The 17,846-nt window shown below is 42.7% G+C and overlaps 1 protein-coding gene across 1 annotated transcript; it reads left to right on the plus strand.

The window, feature by feature from the left end:
* Positions 1 to 7,484: 7,484 nt before the first annotated feature.
* On the plus strand, positions 7,485 to 17,278 carry plppr3b (phospholipid phosphatase related 3b; the record flags this gene model as incomplete). Its single annotated transcript, XM_083671184.1, has 7 exons — positions 7,485 to 7,565; positions 9,401 to 9,586; positions 9,890 to 10,019; positions 10,271 to 10,466; positions 12,825 to 12,882; positions 13,415 to 13,588; positions 15,872 to 17,278. 7 exons carry the CDS (start codon positions 7,485 to 7,487, stop codon positions 17,276 to 17,278), a joined length of 2,232 nt encoding a protein of 743 aa, XP_083527310.1.
* Between the last annotated feature and the right edge of the window lie 568 nt (positions 17,279 to 17,846).

The raw sequence follows: 17,846 nt of genomic DNA on the forward strand, positions 1-17,846 counted from the left end.
CTCTCATGTTTTTATTGTCATAAGGGACATCAAAGCAGTAGGCAACTGTGAAGATCATGCAAATGATACTCATGATTGATCCCCATTGAGGGATTTTCTCATTGATTTATTTTCAATTAATTAATACAATGTATGTTGGGGACAATGAGTAGATGGATTCTGATAAAAGGCTCATCATAACAGAACATTAAAATATGAACAAAATAGCAAAAAAGATTTGCAAAATAGAACAATAACATTTATGAAACAATAAAAATGATGTAGGCTGTGCGAGGCTAAGAGGCAATGAGGCTGTGAAATGTGTATGGGGCATGTACACTATAAATTATGTGAACTATGGTGCAGCTACTCAAACACTCAGCAGAAGGGCTTAGACTTCTATTCAACTAGCATGAGAGGCTATCAAAGAGCTGCATATCTACTGGTATTAAAGAGCTACCTGTCGTATTTCACCTGGTAGCCTACTAACAATGGTGCCTTCTCCTGAAAAATTAAAACAATTTGGGGATAGTGTAGCGAAGGCAGGAATTGACCTATGCAGTCAAGACTATCCCCCGGGGGCATAACAGTACTGTCTGGTGGTTTTTGCTGTCAATAAGGGAATGAGTTCGGCAAGCATGTACTTTCCGAGCAATCAGTAACATTTATATATCCATTTTGTGCTAGAAAGAGGAAAATACAAACAAACACCATGGCCCATAGAGCACAACAGACTAACCCCTACCTAACCTTAACCCATACCTTTAGCATTTTCTATCTCAACTTGAATGGGGTGATGGCATGGCCAACCCTTCCTAAGGATCCCAGTTAGACTACTGATAGAGCACTGGAGTTGTCCATCCTTATAGCCATAACACTAAAGACTTCAGGGTAAATGGCAAGGTTTCAAAGTATTGTCTTATCTTGATGATCTTGCTGTCTACACACAGACAGCTGCAGCCTATTCATAAGGGCTGTATGTCGTCAAGTTAAGAACAACACTGTTGAGTCAGTCTCTTAGAACACGTCACGCTCAAGAGTCCAGGACCAGGGCAAGCAGTTAGCCACTTAGTTATTTGGCTTCAGCTCAGTGACTTTCTCTATGGCCTTGACTTGAAACTCTCATTTTGTAATGCTATGAATGTTGGTTACATAATACAAACTTATTTCATTAGGCCTTATTGAATTTGATACTTGAGAGCACTTCAGTTCTGGATAAGAGGGCTCTTGAAAGCCCTTCTGTGGGTGGAGGAGTGGAAATGCTTCTTGAAAACTGTAAACAATAAATTACTGAAACACCTCTGACTTCAACACAAACCTCTGAAGTATCTGGCTGTCCCAACACTCTTCGATTGCTTCCTCTCTTCGTTGCTCTCTTCATGACCCCTGATAAGCAAAATAACTTAATTGGATTTTATATTCTTCCATATAGTTCAGATCAGTGCTTAGGAAAGGAGAAAAGGAGAAGACACTTCAGAAGGACCATTGAGACATGACTCATGTTGGTCATCCAGGGCCATCCAGGGCCATCCAGGGCCACATGGCTTTTTTTAGTATTTTCACATTTGTGACTCGTATCTTGACATTGACACTGATTTCTCAGTATGGTACATTGATCAAAATAAAGACACTAGATGTTATTTCTCAGAACACAGGGCAACAACACCACAAGGCTTTTGAAAGCTCATTGAAGGGAAGAGACCAAGCGACTGATTCCACTGACTGGGCAGCAGCAGCCGGTGGGGTTGGCAGCAGCAGCTAGTGACTCGAGTGTGTTCACATGCTGCAGCTGTTTCCTCTCCCCTTCTGATGAGGCCTTCATGCAACCCAGCGGAACGACTCTGCAGTGAACGAAGGGAAAAGAATGGGAGGGGAGGGAGGAAAAATCAATCAAAACGCAATCAGTCGATGCAGGGCCATAACAATAGTGTCAGAAAGGCGAGGGAGTGCATTTCCACAGTGTTATCCAGCCTAGCCATATGAAAATGGTGTGAAGCTGCATTTTTTATTAGTTCAAAAGCCCATTGGACTTTCAGTCACTTGGGAATAAAAAAAGAGTGAAAATGCATTCCGCATATCCTAATGATATGATCAATTATGTTGGTAATCTAAGGGTCAATGTTTTAAGGTTTTTGTCATGTGGGATTTGCAGATAAATGGTAATAAAGCAATCATAGTTCCTCGCTATAACCAATGTACATCTGCCAAGGTCTTATGCAACAAAGCTGGAACAGGCAACTAAAAAGGACTTCCTTTTTCCCTGTATCATAAGGGTAATACTTTATCCATGCTTTCTCTTTCTAACTATATCTCAGTGTTAGAGAGAGAGAATTTCATCCAGGACTAAGGACTATATGAAACATAAATAATCATAAAGGCACCTGTCAACATCTGCAGGTTGGTGGAAGTCTATCCTAGGTCACACTTTAGTAAAGGAGGCCCTCGCAAGGTCTACATAACACATTCAGAGATGAGGCAAAATTCCTTTATTACCTCCACATACAATGTTTCTGTCAAGCCCCAAGGCTATTTAGCATTTACACTAGAGATGTTTCAGTCTCACATTAAACAAATGGTAACTTTTAATGCTTAATGACACTTTCATAATCTCTTCATAAGGGCTATATGCTTTGGAAAGCATTCATAAGTGAATGTCATGCTATGCAAAGGTACTTAGCGAAGCACTAGATGTAGAGGACCTGGTACAAAAAACCTTCATGTTATGTGACTTTGCTTATAAATGATTTGTGAAGCATGTAGGCCTTATATAGGGGTGCTGAAAGCCTTCAAAGTTATTCTTTGTGAAGGGCTAGCCTGGCAGATAGTAGCATTAGCTAATGACCTGATGCTTGGTTGGGTGAGACTAAACGGCTGGATGGAGCGCATTCATTAGCTGTCTGCCTCACAGCTGGGCCCGAAACATGTGTGTGTGTGTGTGTGTGTGTGTGTGTGTGTGTGTGTGTGTGTGTGTGTGTGTGTGTGTGTGTGTGTGTGTGTGTGTGTGTGTGTGTGCATATGTATGCATGCGTTGACAGTGAAAGGGGTTGTGACTTCCCTTGGGGGTCTACCAAAAAACAACCAGACACAGAAGACACCTTGAATGTGGCCCAACCATGACCTTAATCATAACTGAGAGTGACAAAGCTGGGAACTGAACCTTATTTGCCAGCCTGCCTTTGTCAATTGCAAATCCCCTTCATTAAGACTGATCAGAGATACTCTAGCTCAGAATGACACTCAACACCACCTATATGTCCCACCACGGCAAATTTCCTCTGTCTGAATGGAGCGTGGGTGTGCCGCTGAATATTTTCAGGCAGTCAAGTGTGATGCAGCAGACACACCAGAACTTGGATCCGTTTAGTCACAGGTACAATGTGACACCATTGCTTATCATGGGTCTCAACGCTGTGGTCCTCACTGATGTAGAAAAGGCAATGTCTTTTATGAGAATGATGCACTGTGTTGTTATATTGAGTTACAACAGCTCTTATAATATAGGAATTAGTCATTTACCATAAGAGTGTAATGCTAAATATGCTGTGGACAAGTAAGAAGTTGTCTCTATGAGTAGATTACTAGATACTTCCATCTCCCAGGGTAGACTGGAATGTGTAGTAACTGACTACAGAGGTAGTAAAGCTCATTACAGAGTAAGGGACTTTTAAACTCAGGACAGTGGAAAAATGTGCTGCAGTGTATAGTTAAAACTTGGCCGCTGGTATCTGTATCCTATTCTCCCAAGTGAATATAAAGCCCACATACAAGCCTGCAATATAAGCAGACCCTTTAAGGAAAACAACCTACTCTACAGTGGGCAGTTTTCTCTGAAAGGAGTGTCTGCAGCAATTACCTTATTAGTGACAGTAGCCCTAAAATAGATATGCACACAAACGCCTATTTGTCGTCCCCAACCAAAGACTCCTTGGAGTTATTTGTTCTGATGTGAGTAAGCTACACCGCTGAATATTCGCAATAAAACATTAGAGAGAGGGACTGAGGGAGAGGGAGCATGCAGACCTACTGTATGTGTCCTTTAAATGATTGTGAGGGAAAGCACCCGCCTTTCTCTCACACCCACTCACATTGACTGCACACACATACACATACACTATACAGGAGGCTACACATCCCTCCCTGCACCTCTATGCTCTCACTGTCTTTGTGGTCGACTGATCACGATGTGACGTTGCCCTCTGTTTCCCCCCATTTTCCATGAAACCAGGGGTGTCAATAGTCAGGTTATCAATTTTCTTCTGTCACTTTGCCAACACGAGGCGCAAGAAGACCAGGATATCTGAGCCAACCTATTGAACCTGGAACGTTAATGCATTTCTCGCTGAATTGTCAGTTGTGAAATCCAAAGCGCCTTGGGGTCTGGGAAATCGTGCTTTACCCCACACCAAAGCTGCACCCTCTAAACGCTGGCTTCGGGATCGCTGGGTGAGAAACGTGAGCAGAAATAGGAATGTGACATGGACTGAGTTGCAGTTAGAAATCTCCAGTTGCAGTGCGTAAAGGGGGAACGGCACAGAAGATACCTCTGTACACTCGGAAATTCCCCGTTATCCAATTAAGGTGAGACAAGATACAATGATGCCAGTTCTATTCAAGGAAATGTGCATTGTTTTTGGTGTTTATTGGAAGGCGAGATATGTCTTTTAACAGTGAGTGAGATAAGTGAGTGCAGCTATTAGCACCATCTGTGACTAGTATATATTTCTTTATGTAAATATAAACATAATACTAGTCACAGGGGGCTAGCAGCTAGTATGCTACTGTACTGTGTTGAACTTGTTTATTCAAATAAGCCAGTCATAGGCTGTAATCACACAATCTCCATTGTCTGTCCCTAAAGATTCACCTCCGACTTATTATTTATTTTAGGCTAATTTATTGAATATTAATTATATTAATATTTAGGATTATATTAGAATGATCCTATGGTTCAAATGTATTTATATGCCTCTTGCCCCTTGATTGGTTATTCATTAGATTTGTAAAAAAAAAAAAAAAAAAAAAATCTTATCAAATTAATAGTCGCTTCCCCTGTGCTTTGTGAAATATTATAATGGAGATTTTAACCCTGTCCTTTTTGTAACTGTCATGTTTATGGTTCGGAAAAATAGAATGCGATCCCCGCATTTATTTGAGATATGGTTACACTCATGAGGGACGACTCCGCGTTTTGTCGTTATGTCATGTAGGTATCGCATATTTTTTTCGTAGCCTGACAATTTGCATACATTATACGATACAATCAATGCCGCAGTTTTATCTCTGGATGTTCTCAATTGATAAACACCACACGTTCTCTGCGTATTGGTTACAAGCTATAACTTCATGCCTGCAGTTACTTATGTTGCACCACCCACATTTGAAACCATTTTATTGTTGCACCAACTCATTTTTATTTGTATCTATCTATCTATCTATCTATCTATCTATCTATCTATCTATCTATCTATCTATCTATCTATCTATCTATCTATCTATCTATCTATCTATCTATCTATTGACTATGGTATCCACCTAGGCATATTTGTGTGTCTGACTGTGTGTCTATCTGTCTGTCTATCCACCTGCCCATCTAGTTGTTTATGCATGGAGATGTTGATATATGGTTATAAGTTACAGTATCTCAAATTATACTTTGTCTATTTTGGAAAACTGATTGGGTTATCCTCTAGATTCTAGATTCTCGAAGTTCTCTAGTAGCACTGATGTTCTTGTCACTGGGACGACCACAACTTACTTGGATTTTGTAAAGGATGGACCTTTCCCCAAATTAGTTGTTTTTTAATCAAATTTAACAGATATCCTCAAATCAGCAATTCGATGCCCAAACACTTGACTACTCAAAAGGTTTGTCAACACCAACAATAATGTAGTCCTTCATTTTCTTGGAAGGCGAATTATGTTGTTTTCCTGCAAGGAGCAAGCAACAACAACACCAGTGCCCAAACACTCCAAAACAGACATTGTGGAGGAAGTGTGTCTTGACTCCCATTCCAGTGAACAATAGCCCACAGAGAGGATGGCTGGATCTGTAATTTTCGAATCCGTCCTCTTTAATTTAATTACTCACTATTCAAGCCCCTGTGTTGTCAGGCTTGGTCTCTCTCTGGCTTCCCCCCTCAGTTCATCCCAACCTCCTCAACATACAGATACCCCCCCCCCACCCCCCCTCTCTGCGTCTCTCTCTCTCTCTCTCTGTCTTTATCTCTCGCTCGCTCGCTCTCTCACTGTGTCTCTCTCCCCCTCTCCCCTTCCATCTCTCTCTCTCTCTCTCTCTCTCTCTCTCTCTCTCTCTCTCTCTTCTCTCTCTCTCTCTCTCAAGGAAAATCTGGCTCCTCTAGATAAACATGGCTTTTTCCCAAAATGAAAGACAACAGACTGTTGGCATTTTACCTCCCTCACTTTGGAGTTGTCAAGTGTCTTGGCAGTTGGCACTTGGATTTTCTCTTCATGAAAAGAAAGCAAAAAGAGCATCTGCATGTGGGGAGCAGGAGCACTTACTTTATAACACATGCATAAACCATACATAACAGTTCATAACATATACGTATTATGTAAAGTATACACACAATAACTGCTTATGGCATGTAAATGCTTATGCAAGTTGGTATGTCATTGTGCACAACATTTCAACTGTCAGTTGTTGATATAAACTGACTTTAGAAACACAATGAGTGTTAAAAAAACCCTCATGTAGATTCAAGATTTAAAATAGAACTGAGCACAGTTTTTGTCCTAACAACGCGCCTTCTAAAATCTGGTGTCGACAGTTCATGTCGGTTTTGTTAAAGGGATAGTTCAATTAAATTTCGTTCCTTTACCTTGAAATTAGTCAACATGGACAAGGGCAAACTTCCACACTTATTATTATTTTATATTTTTAAATATTATTATTTTTATCTGGGTACTGTCACTAACCGCTAACTGTTAGCATGTTTAACCAAAAACCAATGTAAGTCAATTAACCCTAAATTAGCATGTTTAAATTTTATGCCCAAATCCCAAATTCTTTGAAAATACTCCATGACTTTATTTAAATGACTTAGACTGTTCAGGCATGACATTTCAAATATGCTAATTTAAGGTCTATTGACTTACATTTTGGGGGGTTAAAAATGCTGACAGTTAGCGATTAGTGACAGTGCCCAGATAAAGAGAATCAAAGTGTGGACTGAAGTTTGTTCTTGCTTCTTACTCTGAGAAATCCTAATTTATAAAAAGCTTTAGCTTTAGCTTTTAGCTTTCTCCAGAACTCGTAGCTTGTCCTTGTACCTGAGGAACTTAACGACTAAAGTATAAGCCTGGGTCTATCACCATTGGCAATAGCTTTCCCAGACAGGTGTGGCCGTTTACTCCAATTTAATCAGCTTGTGGTTCAGTTGTAGCTTTTCAGAGATCAGCTTACTGACTTTTTAAAATCCACTTTACATAAAATTACCTTTAACTTTCTGTGTGCTTTCAGGTTGGTCCCCATCCACCCCGTCACAATGATGTCCTCAAGAGACAAGCCCAAAAAGAAGCCTCCAAAGGATAGCCTGACTCTACTACCATGCTTCTATTTTGTAGAGGTGGGTAACAATACACTACAATTGCCTTGTAATGTCATATAATATATATATATTTTTTTTAAAAAGGTTTGTGGGGATCTGGGGGGGGCATGTCGAATTTCCTTAGCCGCCTGAGGAAAAACAGGCACAGACACGCCATCTTGATCACTGTATGGGTGTAGTGTGACCATATTAAGTCCTCAGTGATGTGGACACCGAGGAACTTGAAGCTGCTGACTCTCTCCACTGCAGCCCCACCAATGTGGATGGTGGCATGGCCCCCCCCCCCCCTGCTCCTGAAGTCCACGATCAGCTCCTTAGTTTTTCTGATGTTGAGGGAGAGATTATTATCCTGGGACCAGTCCACTAGGACTCTTACCTCATCCCTGTAGGCTGTCTCATCGTTGTTAGTAATCAGGCCAACCACAGTGGTGTCATCACCAAACTTGATGATGAGTTGAAGCTGTGCATTGCCACACAGGCTTGGGTGAACAGGGAGTACAGCAGGGGACTGAGCACACAGCTCTGGGGGGCCCCTGTGTTGAGAGTCAGATTGGAGGAGGTGATTCTGCCTACCCTCACCACCTTCAGGAAGTCCAGGATCCAGTTACACAGGGAGGTGTTAAGTCCCAGGTCCTTGAGCTTGGTGATGAGCTTGGAGGGGACTAGGCTCAAGCCTTTATGGGGGGCTTGTGTTTTTTCCCTCAAACCGGGCGTAAAAGGTGTTGAGCTCGTCTGGTAGTGAAGCATCGGTGCACATGCTGTCAGATAATAATCCGTAATCATCTGTAGTCCATGCTTCATACTTCTCAGTGCCCTGATATTGTGATTCAACCTTGTCCCTGTATTGCCATTTAGCCTCTTATTCCCTAAGTTGTATATCTGGATTTCTTGTATTCGTCTGAATCCCCAGAGTTAAATGCAATGGTCTGTGCTTTTAGCAGAGCACGGATATCACAGTTAAGATCTGTATCTCATCCAAAGACATTGAATTGGGGATTTTCTATCTTCTATCCTTAATGGCCAATGATCTGAAAGCATTTGATCAGTATGAGTGGTTATCAAGAAAATAATGGATTGTTTAATGTATTGGGAAATGGCCAGCCTTTTACCTCAGTGATCCGTAGGGCCCAGCATTTCAAAACTTTTAATCCCTTTTTTGCTATCCAGGATCAGATCAATTTGTCTGATTTTGAGCCGTTTTTTCAAAACATTATTGGATAGGATCCAGACAACCCAAGATCAAGATCACAGAATCTGGATTTTCAGTGTGTTGTAAAGGCCTCTATCTTGCCATCTACTGGGCGAGGTAATGTTACAACATTTTGCTTAGCAAAAAAGACATGAGTGAACGACATGAAGAAAGGTAGTGAAGATAAAAACAGACAGCATGTCACTTTATGTAAATGTATTCACTCATCTGCATAACTCATAAAAGAACATATTGACATCTCAGTGGATAACTCACACTACATTAAATACCATTACTGACCTGTATTTAATTAAAATTGTTAATTAAAACTTCAAAATCCACCCTGAATCCACCCTTCCAGTGGGATCCACATTATCCAGATTTTTGTCATCAAATTATCCTAATCAGTACTTTTGAATTTTGAAATACACATTAAACCTTGATTAAAGGTCAGATTGCATTACCAAATCCAAATCCCTATCCGAATGATCAGAATCAAATGTTTCAGTTTTGAAATACCCAATGCTATGATTTAATCCAATCCGATTGCTAAAAAGCTTAATCAGCTAAGGTTGTAAGCAAGAACATGAGCTGTTCTTAATCTTGATTTTATTACGCAGACAGTGCATTGGATATCACTGCTCTGTTGTACCCCGTTTCGCAGCTGCCCATCGTGGCTTCCTCAATGGTGTCGCTGTACCTCCTGGAGCTGACGGACCTGCTTCAGCCGGCCCAGGTGGGCTTCCGTTGCCATGACCGCATGCTGAGCATGCCCTTCGTTGATGGAGGGGACGAGCTCATCCCTCTGCTCATGCTGCTCAGCCTGGCTTTTGCTGGGCCCGCTGCCTCAGTGAGTATCTCTAAACACACGCACATACCAGGGGAGGCTGGTGGAGGTAGACCAGGCTGGTGGAGGTAGAATCGGAGGACAAGGTCATTGTAATGCACGTGTTTGATACCAATCCTTATTCCGTTCTATGCATTACAATGAGCCCGTCTTCAGATTTCTACCTCCACCAGCCTCCCCTGACACACACATACACACACACGCGCACGCGCACACAACAATATCTTTAGATACTAATATATAATACAATCATTCATTACTAGTCGTCTGAGCTGCTGTATCAATGACTTTGTCTGATTATGTCAGATCATGATGGGAGAGGGACTGATCTACTGTATGCAGTCCCATCTTAAGATCCGGCCAGGGGTTGAGGGAAGCATCAACGCTGGGGGGTGCAACTTTAACTCCTTCCTACGGCGAACTGTGCGCTTCGTAGGTATTGTTCCACTCTGATTCTAATTCATGTGACCTGTGGAGGAAAAATAGTACAGGGGAATAGCGAATCTGTCTTCTCACTCTTTATCTTTCTCTTTTACCCACTTACAAATGTTCTCTATTTGTTTGTCTCTCTCACTCTCCCTTCACCTCTGCTCTGTCAATGCTTACAAATCTCAATCCCCCCCACATCCCTCCTCTCTCTCTCCCTCCCAATCTCTCCTCTCTCTCTTACCCACTCTCCCTTTCTAGGTGTCCATGTGTTCGGACTGTGTGCCACTGCCCTTGTGACGGACGTGATCCAGTTGGCCACTGGCTACCACACCCCCTTCTTTCTGACGGTGTGCAAGCCCAACTACACGCTACCCGGGGTAGCCTGTGACAAGAACCCCTACATCACCAAAGACATTTGCTCTGGCCAGGACCAGCACGCCATCCTATCCGCCAGGTAGGTGTTCTCTAACCTAGGCTCCCAGTCTTTCTTCTCACCTTGTTTGGAGAGTCTGGGGAAATTTTGAGGCAGAAGTGCATTGGGTGAGGGATGGAGACCTGTAAAGTGCTTGCCACACTCCCAACCAGTCAGTCGCAGCTCAAAACAGAACAGCCATAATTTTCGCTGATCCCTGCACGTTCCAACAACCATATTATAATAAAACAAAAAAACAAATAAAAACACTGAAGCCATTTTCATTTTCAAAGATATAGCTTTCTAGTATGTTAAATTGCTGACACAGATTAGTTTGCTCTTTTAAAGAGTAACGAAAAAGGGGAGGGGAGCCAATCAAAATGTGACCTTAAGCAGCCAGCACTCCATTCTGACTGAATGGGCTAATAACAATTTCTCGAGACCTCCAAAAGAGGCGTGAGAACAACCTGATTTGGAGGTATGGCGAGAGTAGTCGTTATCCTACTGCTACTGCTACTCATATACTGCTATACTGCACTGCTTATATTATACTGCACTACTTACTGATCATATATTGCACTACCTGTAAATACTGTTCATTGCACTTTCTGCTATTTTGCACTTCTGGTTAGACGCTAACTGCATTTCGTTGTCTCTGTACTTGTACTCTGCACAATGACAATAAAGTTGAATCTAATCTAATCTAAAAAAATAAATAAAATCTAATCTATCCAACCAGCTGACCTGCATTGCCAACTACATTACCAACTTTGAATGCAGCCAGTGATCCAGTACTCTTGTATGGTCTCTGTTTTTGTTTCCTCCTTTGAGCTATGATGGAGTTCGCCTTTATTCATTGTTGCTAGCTAGTCATAAGCAATCTTAGGAAACAGATCACACAATAATTGGATTTTGGAGGAAGCAGGAGATCAATAGCAGATACTGTACAGTCATGCACTGGAATGAAGGCTGGGGGTGGTGGTGGGAACAAAAACAATGGCAACACTCTCATAGCATTGTAACGCCCAACACCTCCAGCAACAATATTGTAGGCAAGGTTCTCCCCAAAGAATGTAAGAGTGGCGCTGTGCCACTATGTAGACATTTCAAGGCAAATTAAACTATATATTTAGTAATGATAGAGTAACTATTTTTGATCGTCAATGACATCGTTGTTAAAAACAAAAGCGAAAGTGAAAGTGTTAGGATGTTCCTCAGTGAATTAAGCCTTTTAGCGTTTTTATCCTTTTTTGTTGCGTATTTTGACATGAATAATAAACGCAAGTCGGGTTTTGATAATGCAATCCATTAAAATCCTGGGGAGAACTCTGGTAGGCTACACAGAGGTGTCTAGACTGACCACTTAAACAGGCCACCATATCAACGTTTAACATGTGATTGTGTCGGGTCCATAGGTGTCGTCAGCTGATCTGTCAACTGAGTGCCCTGCCTAAAGCTTGCTCCATACAGTCTCTGTGTTTTTGCTTTTCGCTCATTTTGGTCTCACAGCTAGGGTTATACAATTCTTGTAGGTTTCAGAAACTTTCCCAAACCATGTAATTTGGGGAATCTACAGGAACTTTGGAAATTATCTGAAATTGTTCCTAAAATACTACTCTGCAAATGTAAAATGTATTTTCTATAATACTTTTCTCTATGCCCATCTACAGTTACAAGATGGTAGAGTCAGATTGCTTGCTAACTAGCTAATATAGCCAAATCTTCCCTGAGACAGATATGGGTGTTGTTTTCAAACATGATGTGTACACCCTATGACCATTGCTTCAAATCATTTTTCAACAACAACAAACGTGTTTTAAACTTTATTTTTTTTGTATTTTGCATACGTTGTTTACCAACAGGGGTCTGGCCAGACCCCAATAATAAAACAAAAAAACACAATCTTTTCATAATCATGAATCATCAACAACAGAAAATGATTTGTTTTGCCAAAAAAATAAAAGTTGTACAATTTACATTCAGTGGTATTTATTCTGAAATCGTTGGAACTATTATTATTGCACTTAGATGGACTCTGTTCAACTTGTTGCATAACTTGTTCAGGAACTTTCGGATTTTAGCTAGTTTAGGAGTGCCAGAGCAAAGTGGTTGTTTCTTCATGCAGTCAGATTTTCACTGTTTTTATTTCTAGATAATCTCAGAAATGTTTTTTGATTTTTCTTTTGCATTGAGAGTATCCACTAAGCTGTGAAGGTCATTGGCAAAATTTACTGTTCAATGTATTGACATTTCAGACAACGCATTGATCATTCCCAAAATTCCGGTAAATTACAAATGTCCTGAATGTTTCCAGGAAAGTTTGGTAAAGTTCCTTTGCCAGGAACATTCCTGTCCTTTGCAACCCTACTCACAGCTAACATGTTTCTCCTCCCTTGACAGGAAAACCTTTCCCTCCCAGCACGCCACTCTTTCTGCCTTTGCTGCTGTATACATATCAGTAAGTACACCACCATGAATAGCTAGTTTTATTGATTAAACATGCAGCGAATACTGTAAAGGAGTATTATATCTATATTCATTAGAAATAGGCAATCTTTTATGCAAAAAAACGATACTCTTTAGGAATTTATTTTGCACTATCACACTATCACTTCTTTGTGGTGGAAAGTGGAAATCACCCCAATGTAATGTAACATCAAACACTTTGAGTCTGTGAAAAATCACTACATTAATGCTAATCATTAATTTATACTGTACCTACTGTAGATTAATTACAATTTATAAAGGCAAAATGAAACTTCATAAACTCGTTGTACACCCTACATAGATGCTTTACACACTGAAGATCGGGTGTTAATGGGTGTTATAGCAGGTACTTATATCTTGTGGTTTGCCAAGTATGGCATGACCCTTTTCCTTCATATAGCATGACATTTGCTTATGAATGAGACACATTTTTAAAAAAGCCTTTTAAAGCTACAATTAATTTAACGTGGGATGATATATTCCCTCCATTTCTCTGTCTCCAGATGTACTTCAACTCGACCATCTCGGACAGCACCAAGCTACTGAAGCCAGTGCTGGTGTTTGCTTTTGCCATCGCAGCGGCACTTACTGGCCTGACCCAGATCACCCAGTATCGCAGCCATCCCATGGACGTCTATGTGGGCTTCCTCATAGGGGCCGGCATAGCAGCATACCTGGTGAGACCCAAGTCCATATTCTAGCCAACCTGCCATGGCAATGTTTATGCAGCACAGGGGACTCCTAATAAGTGCACACCGAATAAGATCAAACTCTGTATAGGTGTACTGTGGTTCACTGGTCCTTATTAGAATGGCTGCACATTCAATGTTAACTCAGTGTGCTGTAATCAGGGGTTCTAATTAAAATTCATTATTTTTGCTTTTTGGATATCTGCATGATCTGGTATTATGCACAAATTTTTGTCATTGGTCATAGCACATCATATGTGCTACTTTTAGTAGCAGTACAATATTATAGTGTTATAGTGTACCTCCTACAGTCTCCTATAGTTCTGAAGTATTCAGTTACTACACAATCAGCAGACAAAATGACACACATATCTGGCCCACATCTATTTTCTGCCGGCATCCGGAAGTGGCCCAGGTACCATTTTGTTCCCCAGGCCAGAAGTTGGCCGGGTCTGGCTGCCATTCCTGAGCCTTATCTTTGCCATGAAAAGGCCAGACCTTGGCCAGCATGTGGATGTGGCCCCAGGTCTCAACCACACTCAGACCAAAGATGGCCCAGTAGCTACAGGATCGTATCAGGACCACATTCCTCATACCAGTGCTGACCCACAGCAAATTGCCAACTCTCAGCCAGGTCTGGCCCATGTAATACGTGTGTTTCTGGCACTCAGCCACATGTGTCACCACAAGACCAGATCTGTCCCACAATTGTATGCTGACTGGGTATGCTAGAAAAGTTACGCTGCACTCTGGTGATGTTAAAATAATTTCTGCAGAGTGGATGTACAGTAACTGTTAGAGGACAGCTAATGAACTTGGTGCTTGGTGTGACATGGCACTATAGCCTCAGCCTTAGTAAGTAACTTTCACTTTACTGCAGCAAGGCATGCAGTAAATGTCATGTTTCAGAATTGTATTATTCAGGTTCATCATTAGTTTGTGTTATTCACTATACAGTAATCAGGCATTTCAGGAATAAAAAAATGCACTGCATACTATTTCCCTCCCTCGCTGAGTTTGGCAGTAAGTTATTTTATATCTCTTCTCTAGATTGCTGCTCTTTTTGAAGCTTTGCACACTCCTCCCCCTCTCATCTGCTGTCCACATTAATAGGACTATCTTTCCCTCAGGGATGGATGTAGTTCACTTTCATTCCTGTCTTCCTCCATCTCTCTCTTCCTCTCTCTCCATTTTGACTCCCTCGTCTCTCTCTGAATAGTGATTATATGACCAGATTCAGGAAATATCTTTCCATTACTCATTATCTTGGTTGGAGTGTGCCTCTGTACTGCCCTTATACAGGAGTTCCACTTGTTTTGCCATGCTCTCAGGTCTTTTTTGTCATTGCTGCTTTTTTGGGAACACTTTATTTCTGTCCTATTACCACTGGTAATAAGTGAGCATTTACTCTGTTATTACTTGCTAATAATTTGTGTTTGTAAATTCTTGACACCATGATCTAACAAAGTAGGTAATGATTGGTGGTTTCTGAGTATCTAAGAGGTAATCATAAGGTAGCTATAATCACAGAGATAGGAGGAGCCAGAGGGTTAACTCAACATTATTTCCGTCCACAGTTGATTTAGCTAAACATGTGTAATGTCCAGGTCTTACAATATTTTCGCCACACAGAGCGAAGCATGTTAGCCTGCAAATTGGCTAAAAATGACTTTTTTTAAGGAGAGTGATTGCTACGCACATTCGCAGTCTGACAAAATCCTCTGCCCTCGTGAATAATTGCCGGTATGCATGAATAAATACATTTGCAACACAATTTAAAATATCTTCCCACTTATTTGCACTTGATTGCCCAGCTACTTTCACAAATGTATATCATGAAATATGAAACCTATCACTTGACAAAACTGGCTACTTTGCTAGTTTCCTGGGTAGACAACGCCTACCATCTTCTAATCTGCTATAATGTAATGCTGCTACCATGTAGTCTCAAAGTAATTTTCAGGTAATTAGATGACTCTGTAAAGTTTTTCCATTCTTTTTATTCCTTCCTGCTCTTTTCTGTCTCATTTCTTTTTTCCTCTCTCATTTCCTCCCTCTCCCTGTGCTCTCACTCTTATCAGAGATAGAAAGGTTGGAGCCAGCTCATCACTTCTGTTTAAGCCTGCTTGCTCTGGAGTGCAAAACGCAAGGCAATAAGCAGGCAGATAAATGATAGCGAAGGATTATGACTTTCCAGAGGACACAGTGCTATTATGCTGAGTATTGAAGGATTTAATGCAAAAAATACCTCTTTCTCTACTTCCCTTCCAGGCTTTTCACGCTGTAGCGAATTTCCAATCCTCTGACGATGCCGTCCCCAAACTGGCCCCTCCCCCTCAGAAGGACGATGCCTTGCGAGCTTTGACCCAACGTGGCCATGACTCCGTCTACAACAAAGGCCCTGCATCTGCATCAGAGAGCAACGACGAGATCGCCGCTCCTGCTCCTCTTGACCGGCTAGAGGGCCTGGGGCGCCCGCTACAGCGGGAGAAGGCTTCCATGGACAGCCTGAAGAGGGCCAGTGTGGACGTGGAGCTCCTGGCGCCCCGCAGCCCTATGGGCAAGGAGACCATGGTGACCTTTAGCAACACACTGCCCCGTGCTAGCATGAATGCTAATGGGGGCCTCAACGCTAACGGGGGCCCAGAGGAACCCGTGCAGACCTTCCAGCCCGTGCAGAGGCGGCTCAAAGCTGTGCAGGTACCTCTGGACCCCATGCGCTCGCAGCAGCTGGTGTCAGAGTGGAAGCAGAAGTCCATGGAGATGAGGGGCCTCAGCCTCAGAGATGATCCTGAGCAGGAGGCCAGCGAGGAGGGCTCCGATGAGGGGGAAGAGGAGGGCGAGGAAGGGGGGGCCCAGGCCCCACTCTACCCAGTCACAGTGCAGGCAAACAGGGTTGTCGCCACTGCTGCCGCTGCCAGCCAGCCTCCAGGAGGAGCCAGGGTGGTGGTGCCCCCAAGACCGGTGCACATCCCTGAGGCAGGACCTCCGCCGGTGTCGCCCAAGAGTGCCAAGACCCGCGCCAAGTGGCTGTCCATCACAGAGAAGAGTGGCGGAGGAGGGTCACTCCGTGGGGCACCCAACCAGCCACGCATCATGCAGGTCATCGCTATGTCTAAGCAGCAGGGCCTCCTGCCATCCTCATCAGGGAGCACTGCCAAGTCCTCTGAGACCACTTCCACCTCCTCCTGCACATCCTCCACGGCCAGTGCTGACTCACCCCACTACCGCCCCCCGTCAGAGCAGCGTGAGGGCTCAGCCATCATCACAGTGGACGCTCATGCCCCCCACCACCCTGTAGTCCATGCCCCCCCTCCTCATGCCGCACCTCCCTCAGGCAATGGGAACCCATGGGAATGGAGGGGCGCATCCAATGGCAGTGACCACCGTGACGCATACGAGCTCAACGACCTCAACCGTGGCGATAGTGGCGCTCGTGGCAGCAGCTTCCGTCCACACCAGACCATCTCCCCGTGCTCCTCCACTGGTGATTGCGACCCGGAAGTACTCCCTCCTCCACCCCTACCCCATGCCGACCTCCCCATGGACGGGCGAAGTAGGGAGTCCACTTTGCGACGCAAGACCCAATTAGTTCTTCTGGAGAGAGAGATTCAAAACCAGACTGACCAGGAGAACTATTATAAGAAACTACAGGGGGGGCGAAGGTTTAAGGAGTAGTTTGCAAACTTAAAAAGCCTTACCGACCACAACAGACCACAAACAGCACAATACAGTACCTTATCGAGGAAGCTGGGGTCAGCTGCTATGCATCTCTTGGACTTCATGCAACGTTATGAAAGGAGTATGAAAATGTTGTTTCATTTGATGTACACTAGCTTGAGGGAAATATCTTGAGTGGATGTGAAAGGGTTGTCATAGCAGATCTGTGGAAAAAATGGGTCCTGAGAAACTTCAGGAGCACAAAGATGGTTTTTAAGGTTCAAACTGGAAGCACACCATGCAACCAAACCAAAAAACAACATGCAGTAAAGCTCTATCTACAAAGCCAAATCAGGCAGTTTTGATATATGTACAACACCTCCATTGACTATCTTATTTTAAGTGTTTCTCCTGTTATGATCACTCGATGGGCTGATTGTATAGTATTGGAATGGCATCTATGTTGTGGCCTTTCCGTTGTTTATACTTGATTGATGATATGTTATTCTGAGCATGTATGTCCATGTTTTATGTGTGTTTGGGGTAGTGTGTCAGATGAGAGAGAGAGAGAGCGTGTGTGTGTGTG

The sequence above is a fragment of the Argentina silus genome, assembly GCF_951799395.1.
Source record: "Argentina silus genome assembly, chromosome: 6".
NCBI lineage: Eukaryota > Metazoa > Chordata > Actinopteri > Argentiniformes > Argentinidae > Argentina > Argentina silus.